The 13,415-nt window shown below is 39.9% G+C and overlaps 1 protein-coding gene across 1 annotated transcript in view; it reads left to right on the top strand.

The window, feature by feature from the left end:
- Positions 1 to 13,415, top strand: part of LOC133990204 (xenotropic and polytropic retrovirus receptor 1 homolog) — a 44,992-nt gene that overhangs the window by 12,446 nt on the left and 19,131 nt on the right. The window contains exon 2 of the mRNA XM_062428418.1: positions 9,295 to 9,346. Within this exon, the coding sequence (XP_062284402.1) occupies positions 9,295 to 9,346 (52 nt within the window). The remainder of the gene's footprint in view (positions 1 to 9,294; positions 9,347 to 13,415) is intronic.

Here is a 13,415-nt window from a genome sequence, read left to right as displayed (position 1 = left end):
ACTACCAGTCATTTTTCTTAATTCAGGTTACTTATAGTTATTAACTTCCCAGTGAAATTTACTATGTTAGTGCATTAATGTAATTTTATACAACGTTTATTATTGAACTGTAATGTTTGACCACATTTGAGGGAATATTGTTTATATATCTATTCCACATATGAACAATATATTTTGAGATCAGAATTTTTTCACTCCCTAATCTCTGTATCGAGATTCCATTTTTGAAACTCACTCCTCCAAAGCAGAGTCTGCAGCAGCATCACATTCACTTCAACATGTGTGTTGCTGCTGTACATAGTGATAATGTAAATACGTCAAAATGTCACAACACCCTCTTTTTAAACAGTTGCTTCAAATGTAAACTAGAGTTTTAATCACGAGGACGCAAAGAGGTTTACCTTTTACTTCACTTTAGGCTGAAGTTTAGTTTAGTTGATGATTGAGCTCAATGTTAATGAATGTAAAAGTTAATGAAAGTATCTATTTTGATGAATCACAAGTTGTTTAAATTATTTTTTCAAGCAAAAAATACCAAAAGTTCCTTAGATGCACCTTTTCACTTGTTAGGATTTACTGCTTTTCTTTGTCTTGCGTTATAGACACCTGAAAATCTTTTGGTTGTTATTCATTAATCACTGTTTTGTGATGATTAACAGAACAAATGATTAATAAGTCAGTTGGCAAAATATTTGGTAGATAAATTGACAATGAAAATAATCAGTAGTTGCTGCTCGGTTGTGATCGTTTGCTTACAAAAATAAATCTTTTTCCACAGCAGATATTTTGACTTGGAAAAGCTCAGGTGTTACTAATAACAGTAGCAATGGTTTGGTTCTATTCAACTGTTCCAGTAAGTCAGGGATGTCCAAACTATTCCATAAAGGGCCATGTGGCTGCAGGTTTTCATTCCAACCAAGCAGGAGCACACCAGGCTTGACTCATTGAATCAACTGATCTCAGTCTTCAGACAGTTGACGGTTGAATCATGTGTGCTCTTGATTGGCTGGAACAAAAACCTGCAAACACATGGCCCTTTATGGAATAGTTTGCCCATGCCTGCTCTAAGTCACGACAGTGTGACATCATTAGTTTTATCATTTAAACCTGCGATCTTCCTACTGTGACACATGTATTTGATGTAAAGGGCCTGCAAATGCATATTCAACCAATTCCTGACTTCACTGAACTCATTAATCAATTTAATAACACTGTTACAGGCCTGAAATACTGATTTCTAAAAAGCTGATTCACCCACCCAGAACCAAGCTCTCAAAAATCTTGGTGGCACATGAAAAGCTATGCTCAGTATTTGACCCATTTGACTTGTGAGGCCCGTCTAAGCAGGAGAATTCTTAGCAGCTAACATGTATGTGTTTGGTGGTGGTGGTGGTGGTGGGGGGGGGGACTGTGCATAGAAGATAAAAACCTCACACCGACACTGAGAAAACCAGCAGGGCTCAGATTCAAGCTCAGCACATTGTTAAAACCCATCATCACTAAACTCTGACACACTTGCACTGCAGCATTACATAAAAAAACACATTTAATTTAATTCCATAATTGCAACGTTCCCTCTATTATGAGTGCTGCTGCAAAAAAATCACACAATCGATGATATCAATGCTACTAATCATTTTCACTCTCACACTGCGGGAGCACGATAGCGCCCTACATTATCCTGGAATTGTTTCGAGTCATCAACTAGAGCATCAAATCCCAGAATGTCCCCATCTGTCTTCATTCTTCTGAGGAAATATATGTGAAAGGTAATGTTATAAGAGGGTAAATCCTTTAAGGAATAGGGCAGTGTGTGGTTGAGGTAAATTGTCATAAACTAAACAAAAGATTAAAACTGGTCTTTATCTTAAGTAATGTTTTTCACTCGTAAGCATAGTTAGAAGAGTTGCTCAGTCAGACGTTAATGCTGCTGCTTTAGCTTTTAGTTTGCGTCACTTGTGCGTCAGAAAGCATGACATCACTTTCCTGTAACAAACAAAATCTCCCCAAAAAAACCCTTTTGTAAGGAGTTTTGGGGCTTTTTTTCCCCTTTTTAATCGTCATATCAGACTCTCCCTCCCTCTCTCGTAGGCTTGACATTTAGAAACACAGCTGGCTTCACACTTCTTTTGCAGCACCTTCACAACACGGCACTCTCCATATGAGCTGCGTGAGCCACTAAAATCAACGAAAACAGAGATGCGAGGTTTTCACGGGACACAAACGGAAGCTTAATCCAGTTATGACTCATATAATCCTCCTGACAGTTTGGTGTCAAGATATAAAGTGTTTGTCTCATCGTGGGTAGGGGGGGTTAGGGAAAAGGGAGAGGGGCTGAGAGAGAGAGAGAGGGTTGTATAAAAGAGATTAGGAGAAAAGGCAAGATACTGAAAGAAAGAGAGAGTGGGCAGAGAGAGAGAGAGAGACACGGTTAGGGGGTAGTTTTCTAATAAAATGTAAATATAAGCAAAAAGGAGGGAAAAGAAGACTGGAAAATGAATGAAAAAGTGAGGGAATAGGAGGGAAACATTAGAAAGATGTTAAAGTAAAGCAAGAACAGAATGGCAAAGACACACACACACACACACACACACACAGATATGCAGTCAGCTGTTGTGGCGCAACAGTCTGCCAGTGGTGAAAGCCACAAGTTATGTGTCTGGATCAAGGTCGAGGTGTGTGTGTGTGTGTGTGTGTGAGAGAAGAGAAAATGCCCAGCAAGAAGCAGAGAGGGTGTGTGTGTGTGTGCGTGTGTGTGTGAGGGCAAGGAAGGAGAGAGTGAAGGGGAAAAGGAGAGAAGTAGGGTAATCTGCGAGGATAAGCAGAGCTGCCCTCCTTCCTTACCCTAACCCTAACCTTCCTGTTGAGCTGCGTGCGTTTTGTTTTGGAAACTTGCGCCTGAGCACATGCTGAGCCAGCCTGCTGAACACACACACACACATACATACACGTATGCACACACATCCTATGGGCCTAGGGAGAAGTGTGGGAAAGTGTTGTTTTGCAATATGTGTGTGTGTATGTGTTTTTGCTGCTGATGATAGCATGACATGAGATTGGCAAACAAAGCACTCTGTTACCATACATTAGCATCATATTTAAAGGAACCCTGTTATTTCTGGATGTGTTGTTGTTTAGAAATTTGGGCTGATACAACACAAAGCCAGATACAGCCAGTCAGGTTTTTTATTATTTGTATGGTAACTAGAGTCCAAAATTAACACCCACCAAGCGCCAAATATGGATAGATTTTCTATTTGACGAGTACAAACATTCACCTGCCACAAATGTTGGTGCCAAAATAGTCATGTAATAAAACATCTGGTACGGTTTCTCGGATGTTTATCCCTATACAGTGTAGACACGTGCCCCATATGTTTTTCTATGCGTGTCTGAACAGTGTTGCAAAACTGTAGGAGTGTTTGAGATCTGAAACAAAGGAGCGCCACCCACAGACCATCTCCAGCACTCCTTGTTTCACAGCACTGTTTGCTGTACGGGACATCAGCTACTCAACATCCCAGCCCTCAGTTTGTTTAATTGAAAAGCCTAACCAGGGACAAGGACTGCAAATTACCTATGGCTAGAAGTCTATCTAGTGGCACTCTTGTGCCATTTATTGGCACTGCTGTGGCATCTAGTGACACTCCTGTGGTATTGTGATAGTACTGTGGCACTACTGTGTATTTAGTGGCACTCCTGTGGCATCTAGTGACACTCCTGTGGCATCTACTGTAATTTCTGTGGCATCTACTGTGTATTTAGTGGCACTACTGTGGCATCTAGTGACACTCCTGTGGCATCTAGTGGCACTACTGTGGTATCTAGTGACAGTACTGTGGCATCTACTGTGTATTTAGTGGCACTACTGTGGCATCTAGTGACACTCCTGTGGCATCTACTGTCATATCTGTGGCATCTACTGTGTATTTAGTGGCACTACTGTGGCATCTAGTGGCACTCCTGTGGCATCTAGTGGCACTCCTGTGGCATCTAGTGGCACTCCTGTGGCATGTAGTGACACTCCTGTGGCATCTAGTGACAATCCTGTGGCATCTAGTGACACTACTGTGGCATCTAGTGACACTACTGTGGCATCTAGTGACAATCCTGTGGTATCTAGTGATAGTACTGTGGCATCCACTGGCACCACTGTGGTGTCTACTGGCAATACTGTGGCATTTAGTGATACTCCTGTGGTATGTAGTGGCACTACTGTGACATTTAGTGGCACTACTGTGGCATCTAGTGATACTACTGTGACATTTAGTGGCACTACTGTGGCATCTAGTGATACTCCTGTGGTATCTAGTGACAGTACTGTGGCATCTACTGTGTATCTAGTGGCACTACTGTGGCAACTAGTGACACTCCTGTGGTGCCTACTGCCACTCCTGTGGCATTTAGTGGCACTACTGTGGCATTACTGTGTATTTAGTGGATTCTAGTGACAGTACTGTGGCATCAACTGTGTATTTAGTGACACTCCCGTGGCACATGTAAGCAGCAACAGAGCGACAACTGACATTGACACAAGTGACATCAATACTAAAAGATTTTCAGAATTGTATATTTTATTTGATATCATATTTACACCACTTAACTCAGTCAGTTGTCAATCTGCTGCTGCTAAGATATCACACAACAGTGAAAAACAGAGACATTTATGTGTGAAAGAAAGTAGAATTCAAGCCATCACACCTGTCTCTCTCTCCCTGCACATCCTGCTATTACTTTCTTTTGTCTTCCTGTCTTCCCTGTTTGGTCTGCCCAATGTAGCTACCAGCTGCCTGAACAGTACCCACTAGCTGGAATACCTGATACCAGAATATCTACTTAAAATTATTCTAACTGCTAAATATGAGTAAACAAGATGATAGATAACAATTAAATAAGACTATATTAAACTTATGTTTGCTCAATTATGTTTACGCAACACAATTTCACTCTTACAATAATAAAACGAATGATTTTGTTTTTCATTATTGTAGCTGATTGTTATAAATGATTATAAAATGACTGTATTTTTGTTCCTTTTTTTTATTTCAAAATAGGTGAAATCATTTAGGTAATTACCTCTGGTGGAGGAATGAAAAACAAAAAAAAGTAGAACGTGTGCTCAACAGCTATCATAAAAACAGACTTACAGCTGCTGACTTGTCATGAAAACAAACCAGTAAATTTGGCGCCGCCCTACTAAAAGCACATTTGAAGGAGATCTTTTAATAGTCCGTATGAACAAGAGGAAAACCTGACTGATGTTTTTAGACACGGTTGAAAAATGGTGAACTTGTCCTTTAACTCGTAGACTACTGAGTCCATTCGTCTGCGATTTCAGACCGTTTCTCTCTATTGAAATTGTGACATTAAAAGATGAAGAATGATATTCTCAATATTCTGTGGAAGCAATGCACTATTATTATGTGTATGATAACACATCTATCTAATTCCCAGTGTGACAGGTTGTTTAATTCCCACAGAGCATGTTGGGAAACAGGGGTTGAACCGTGGGTCCCTTGTGGAAAAGCGGTATTAGGAAGAAACAGGAAGCCTGCCTTGGGATTTAGTTTCTACTCTGTTAGTACGTGTGTGTGTGTGTGTGTGTGTGTGTGTGTGTGTGTGTGTGTGTGTGTGTGTGTGTGTGTGTGTGTGTGTGTGTGTGTGTGTGTGTGTGTGTGTGTGTGTGTGTGTGTGTGTGTGTGTGTGTGTGTGTGTGTGTGTGTGTGTGTGTGTGTGTGTGTGTGTGTAAAGAAGCTGTTTTTCTTGGTGGTGAAGCAAAATACAGCGAGGCCAGTGGAGCTGATGGGAATGTTAGCAGATAAATGAGGCTCACAGCAGTATAGAGTTTATTTCTCACAATATTTGAAAACTCCTTTTCTCTAACTCCTCTACCTGCTGAGTCATCCATCTCTCAGGTTACAGTGTCAAACAGTTTTGTATTGATCCTGAAGTCTTACCTCAAGATTCTAGCTCTGTTTTTACAGGCAGTCAATGAAAACACAATAATTGGCTGTTATTACACGTCCATATTCTATCTCTGAATGCCTGCATGGCTCATTTTACCCTGGTAAACTCTTTTTGTAGTCTTGATTATTAACTTGTTCATCACATAAATATTTAATAATTTTGAGCTGGATTGTCATTTTTGGTGTTTAAGGAATGAATACATACTCAACTGTATACAAATCAGGCATAACAGACACTGGGTGATGGGAATCAGCTCACCGCCTTATTATTTATTGATTTTTCTTCGTACATTTGTTGATCTGTGTTGTTTGTAGTTGTTTACGTCGTCGTAGCTGTGCTGGTGAAACGGTGAGTAGCGGGGCTCGCTGAGGCGGGGCTCGCTGAGCTGGGGGGGGGGGCTACAACATGACCTTGACTCGCTCTTCTGTTTGCTGCAGAAGCCAGCGTGTCCCGCTCTGTTTGGCGCGCAGGCTGGCACACAGTGAGGGCATTGTAGTCTTGTGCTCCGCTGGCATTCTGAAACATTGACTGACTGACTGACCGCTCTACTGTCTAACCCCCCCTTGAACGAGAGAGCAGATGAAAGAGGGTGACTGTCCCTGCTGTCCCACTAGCATTTACCGGGACTCAATGAATGGCGTCAACTTGCCCTCTCCACAGCGAAGACAAGCTGCAGCTTACACTGCAGATTTACTAACGGGGAGCTGGAGGGTGGCTAGCTGACTGCAGCACTGCAATATTACAGGATGTAGGAAGAAAGCACGAGAGGCAGAACGACTGAAATGCACCAATGTGGAGTCAACACATGTCAGTGATATTATTGACTAGAATTAAATTGGCAGTTGTCTGGACTGTGTGGTCACAGTCATCAGCAGGTTGTAAAGTATTCATTTAAGATAATTGGATGCATTCAGCCAATAACAAGTCAAATAAGGAAAGTAATCTTTGCAGTTTACATACACTTAAGATATCATCACATGCATGGATGTATAATAAGAGCTGGATACCAGACCAAAGATGGTGCCCATTCAGTCTTATAAGAATTGCTCGGCTGGTGCATACAGCAAAACAGAGTATCTAGCTTCTGGGTTTACTCCCATGTTATACAGCCCACTGAATATGTGCAGTGGTGTTTCCCCCGCTGGCCCTGCTTACAGTTCATACTCGGCCCACAGACTTTACATTGTGATGACGTCATCGATTTTTAAATAACTTTTCTTGGCTCGAGGAAAATTTTACAACTCTAAAACCTTCAAGGATTAAATATTCATAATAGAAAGAGTCATAATTGACCTTGTCTGCTGTTTGAAGTGTCCTGTCAACAGTTTTACAGACGTCTGATAGGCTGAGCGCAGGCGCCCTATCCAGCTCTTATGATACATCCAAGGTCATATTACATTACCATTCAGCACAGTGTCCTCACATTCGGCACTGAAAAAGGAAGCGACATCGCGTTTCTAATAATGATCAATAAATAACTATGATGATGTAACGGAACATAGTTGGTCTGTGATCTTTACATATAGCCGCTCACGGTTCAGCACGCATGGGAACTGCAGATTGTGTCACAATTGAGTGTCCCTCTGGAGTTATAGTAAACAAACAGCTGTAGCTACTAGTGATAGACAGACAGTTTTGATGATGTGATCACAGGCTAGTTTTTCATACACTGCCATGTTTAAAGGAACAAGGTGTCATGCCTCATATTTCACTTTAATTTTGAGTATTAAATATTTGATTAATTTTAAGAATGTATTTAAACTTTGGACATTTTGAATGTTGTTTTCATTGAAGATCATGAGCAAAAGTTCTTTGCTTGAAATGTTTTACAGAATAAATGGAAAGCAAAGTTATATTAGTCTTTTTTTGTTTGCTTGTGTGTTTTTCCCCCCGATCTGATCATTAACTCCAAACCATGATATGATTCCAAAGTTTGGAGATCCATTACAACCAATGACAAACTGTAAACAGTGCATGAGAGCAAAGCCACATTTTGTAGTCTATTAGTGTGATAATATACTAATAATGGTCATGATTACAATATTAGCGTTAGAGTCTGAACTCTGACTGTTTGCAGATCACACCAGAATAAGAAATGCATGCTTGAATTTGTCTGTTGTTGCAGGATTCAATAGAAGGGAATGAGAAACTTGATGAAAATGTAATATGAACAGATCTTAAGTCGGCTAAATCTGAAAATGCTGTTTCGCATTTAAAAATTTAAAAATGGTTTCCACAGTGAAATCCTCCATCTATTTGTCAAATAAAACACAATAAAAAACAAGTAAATCTTTTCTTCCTTCATTTTTAGTAAGACAGATGGCAGAATGTGACACACAGCCATATGACAGGCGTGGCCTTTAGATAGTGATGAACTTTTCTGTCGTCTGTGTGTGTTTATAGTATGCGGATTAAGTCGTCTATCACACACAGTCAATGTAATTAGTAGTTAGTCAAATATCGTGCTATATAAGTTTGTTTCTAGCTCTTCCAACAGTCATCAGTACTGTCTGAAGCAGTCTGACTAACCCAGAGATAATACAGGCCTGGCTTCGCTGGTATAAACACTACAGCAAAAACCTCAGATGGATGGCAAATTTATATCATCTCACGCTCTTCACACCACCCAACACTAGCATCTGCAGTGTGAGTGGACTGTGTTGTGGTTACATTATAACAGACACTGAATCACAGCTTGAGACTTTGGATTTGTGTTTGATACTATTTAAAGAGGAGGAAGCTGTTTGACTGGTTAACACAGGTTCAGGTTCAGGTTCAGGTTCAGGTTCAGGTTCTGTGTCCTCAGTCCTCCAACCTGTTTAACCGCCAGCGTACGAGACACCACCACTGCTGCTCACCACTTCTTTCATTCACCTCCTCCTCTCAAGTTCTTTCATCTGTGTTCTAGTTGTCTCTCTGTGAAGCCCTTTAAAGTGTCCATTCATAATATAACTATACCTTGATACACTATGTCAACTCTGGAGTTAACAAGCGCTTTGGCAGTTGAAGTTAAACACTGTATTACTGTGTATTTTAATAGAATTTAAGCATTATTGGAAATTTGATTAATTATGGTTAATCATAAAAAATGTGTTGCTACAACCAGCTCTGTCCTCACTTTAACTTTGACTCATTTGAGCTGGACAGTGGATCTATAAGGGTGTGTGTGTGTGTATATATATGTGGGCATTTGACATATTGTATAATATGTCTAATATTGATGGTACATAAAATAACTCTGGCCTTTTTAACCTTGTGGAGATGTGTTTTTTTTAATGTAATAGATTGAATGATGTATTAATGATTTTTCTCTCTTTGTGTCTGCAGGCTTTCAAAGAGATGCTGTATGCTGCTCAGGACCAGGCCCCATCTATTGAAGGTAGTGCTGATATACACGTACACACACACACACACACGTACGCACGCACGCAGGGTCATGTGCATCAATAGATGGTTTTGCATCTTTTTATATTGCACATTGCACTTTATTGCCCTTATAGATTATCAGTGTTTTATTTATGTCTTAAATTGTTTTTAATTGTCTGTTTGTTTAAGGCTCAGGGAATGCTATCTATATTTCATTATATTGTTGTCTGACCCTCAATATAATGACAATATAATGCCAATAAATACTACTACTACTACTCATGTCTCAGAGCACCTAATGCAAGCTGCTTGGAGAGACTGATGGAAGTTACACTGGCCAATCAAATGATCAGGAACCTTATATGTGTGTGAACCAAACATGCACAAGAGACTTAGCATGTTCAGTCTTTTCAGTCCCTCAGCTTATACTACATTAAATGCAGCTATATTGGATGTTTAGTTTTCTTGGTATGTCAGAAGCAACTAAAGTTTTTGGCCCCAAAAGTAAAGTGAGGATACTTAGTGTTTAAAACAGCAGCAGGTCTCGTCGGTACACCTGCTCACAGTGTTTCAGCTACTCTGCAGGTCGCTTGTTCCTCCATCAAGAAGTTTTTCTTCTGTTCTCTTCATGTTAATCCCAGACTGACTCCATGATGTTGAGATCAGGACTCTGTGGGGTCCAAACCATCTGCTGCAGGACTCCTGGAGTTCTTTATGATGCTGCCTCTATGTTTGGGCTTGTTGTCATGCTGCAGAATATATTAGGGACCAATCAGACGCCTCCCTGGTGGTGTCAAAAGTTATAGTAATATAGTTATAGTAATATGAACATTTTTTTGTCTTTGTCTCCTGTGTGAAGTGAAGTCCTTTGATTCCAATTAAATATTATTCTAAATCTGTCCCTAACATGTATAAAACTACAGGTTACCCGGTTACCATAGCAACAAGGGATGGGGTTTAACATCTTTTTTTTTATTAAATTCAAATCCAATACTGAATCCACTTATCAAATCTAAATCCTTTTGAATCCCTTATCAATTCTAACTCTATTTAAAGAAACTAAGTGAATTTCTGGCTGCCAAAGTTTTTGTTTCAGCTGTTACCGAATTTCCGTTAATTAGGAACAGCTGATTTAATCTGCTGTGCTGCTTCTTATTTTAACTGCAGACAGCGACATTCAGATACAAATTAGAAGCCTTCTATCTAATAAACAATAAAAAAGAGTGAAGAGAGATGAAAAAGTTCAGTAAGTTAGAGTTAATGAATCCAGGTATTTAACGGGCTGGCTTTAACTGGATCCAATGATTTTTTCTTTCAACTCATCCTGTGTTATTGCTTAATTATGTGTCTTTGTAGAAAAAGAAAAAAAAAACACTAACGGCAACCGCAGTGTGGCCAAAATGTAAAGCCTCAAAGAGTCTTAATGTCTTTCAACCAGTTATCAGAGGAATTATTTTTCATCATATAATGACAGGCCTGTTTGTGCCACTGCACTGCACACTCTTAAAGTTCATGAAGTGGCATAATGTTTTACTCTCCCGTTGTGTCGTCCCTTTCATCTTATTTTGACAAAATAGAAAACAAACTTGAAATACATCACGATCAGCCACGAAACAAGGTAACACAATGCAGTCTGCAAACCAACTACACATGTAAAGACATGGAAGTGTTACAGACTTTTACAGAGCAGTGATTGACTTCATTTGTAAGTCTGCCAGCTGACTATCGATCTGATGGCGTGTGTTGGGATGTGTGTGCTGTTAGATTTCATGAGAGTCCTTTAAAGTCTCTGACCCACTTAACACACACATACACACACACAGAAAGAAACTAAATGGAATAAAGACTGGTCAGCAGGCAGTGTCCTGTCATTACAATGAGCCTCATTCACTAATATGTGTGTAGATATGTTCTTAACCTGCCAGTTCCGTTCTCCCCTATTATTTGTACAGTGAATCAGAATAATTCTTAACAGACAGGTGTGTGTGTGTGTGTGTCCGCTATTAGTAATTACCAAACTACCACCACCACATTTGTCTACATAGGAAGCTGTGTGGGAGTGGTGCAGCAGTGCAGAAAGCTGTCACCCACTGCAAAGAGAAACATGATGGTAAAAATGTAAAATGTCTCTGCTTGTGAAATGCAGACAATGGTCTCAGAAGTAAAAGTGAGGAAAAAACATTTGATTTGGCTGTAAACATGGAGTCTGATTGAGAATCTGGTTTACAGCCTGCAGAACTGTTGCACCACTAACACACAGTACATCTTTAACTAGATAGATAGACCTTTATTTGTTTGTTTAGCAACTCTTCAGTAAAATAAAGTGCCGGTGTAAGTGTCCCGTAAGGATGGTAGTATAGTCCCAATCACACACTGAGACCTCACCACCCGCCTCAGATCCCTCCTGCTCAGTTCAGGTCAGCTGCCCTACCACACTGTGCAGCAGTAGGTCAGCAGGCTCTCGATGGTTGCACAATAAAAGTTTACCAACGGTTGGTGAGGTAAGTGTGACTGATTGAACTTCCTGATAAAGTCAAGTCTCTGCTGGGTCTTCTTCACCTGGTGATCAATGTTAACAGACCACGTGAGGTCTGCAGAAATGTGGACTCCCAGAAACGTGAAGCTTTGCACCCTCTCTACCAAATAAAGAGTCGCTAAATATGTAGATAAATGAATCTACTGCTGCTCCAGGTGTTCTTCGTAGGCTGTGATGTACAGAATACTCTCTGTAACACTACTGAGCTGTCAGACTGTGAGGACACTGAGCAAGCTGCTTGTGTACATTTTTATCAACAATTATCCATATGTGGAAAGAGTCCTATAAAGCTTTTTTGTGGCTCCAGAATTGAATTGTGGGTAATGCTAGTGCCTGGTTTTATCACGGAAGAAAAATAGATGGGGAAAAAAGAAAATGATACATCTGGTTCTGCTGTGTTGATTGCAATATTTTTTTAATTTTTAGTTGCCCATGGAGAGTTCAACATATTGCATATTATAGCAGAGCAATGTTAAATCAATGGAGCACTTTTAAAACCATTTAGCAAATAGAGAAATGATACCAACCATCAAGCAGAGCTGCTAAATTTGGGTTGTAATCTTCTCCTCAATATTTCAGTTCCAAAACCCATTAGTGTCTAATCATTCTAATCGTCATAATGGCCGTTTCTGCATTATAGCTGATTGCGTGTGGAATATAATGCGATGGGTTAGTATTGGGTCTTACATTCTGAGGTGTGGGTTGTATTTTTTTTCATGCCTTTATTATAAACAGTAGAGAGATGAAAGGAAACGAGGGAGAGATGTAACAAAGCTCCTGTTGTGGTTTGTGGAAGGCATCTTAAAGGATAGGTTCTGGTTCTTGTCAAGGCCTTTAGACTGTACACTACCTCGAGGACAACAGTCTCCTCCCTCAGCACCTGATAACACATGAAATATTGATTTTTGTCTTTTTGAACTTGAACTGTAATGCATTTTTACACAGAACGAGGTCTGTGGATGTTGTCCCTCATCTCTTACAGAATACCTTCAGGATCAGTGTGGAAAGTAGGAACTGTTACAGCAACCAAGACCTATTTCCATGCACATATTGGCATGTATGTATGTATTGTATTAAGGCAGACTTAGAAAAAACACCAATATATCCTTTAGTTCTTAAATTACAGAGGTGTCCTCTCTGGAGATGCACCCTTTGCAGTCTGTATTAAAACCAAGATGCTCATAAACACATAGTATTCTGCTCATATACACACAGTATTCTGCTCATAAACACACAGTATTCTGCTCATATACACACAGTATTCTGCTCATATACACACAGTATTCTGCTCATATACACACAGTATTCTGCTCATATACACACAGTATTCTGCTCATAAACACACAGTATTCTGCTCATAAACACACAGTATTCTGCTCATATACACATATTATTCTGCTCATAAACACACAGTATTCTGCTCATAAACACACAGTATTCTGCTCATATACACACAGTATTCTGCTCATATACACACAGTAATCTGCTCATAAACACACAGTATTCTGCTCATATACACACAGTATTCTGCTCATATACACACAGT

Source organism: Scomber scombrus, chromosome 11, assembly GCF_963691925.1.
Source record: "Scomber scombrus chromosome 11, fScoSco1.1, whole genome shotgun sequence".
Taxonomy (NCBI): domain Eukaryota; kingdom Metazoa; phylum Chordata; class Actinopteri; order Scombriformes; family Scombridae; genus Scomber; species Scomber scombrus.
Note: the sequence above shows the minus strand (reverse complement) of the source record. Positions and strands in the feature narration are given on the sequence as shown.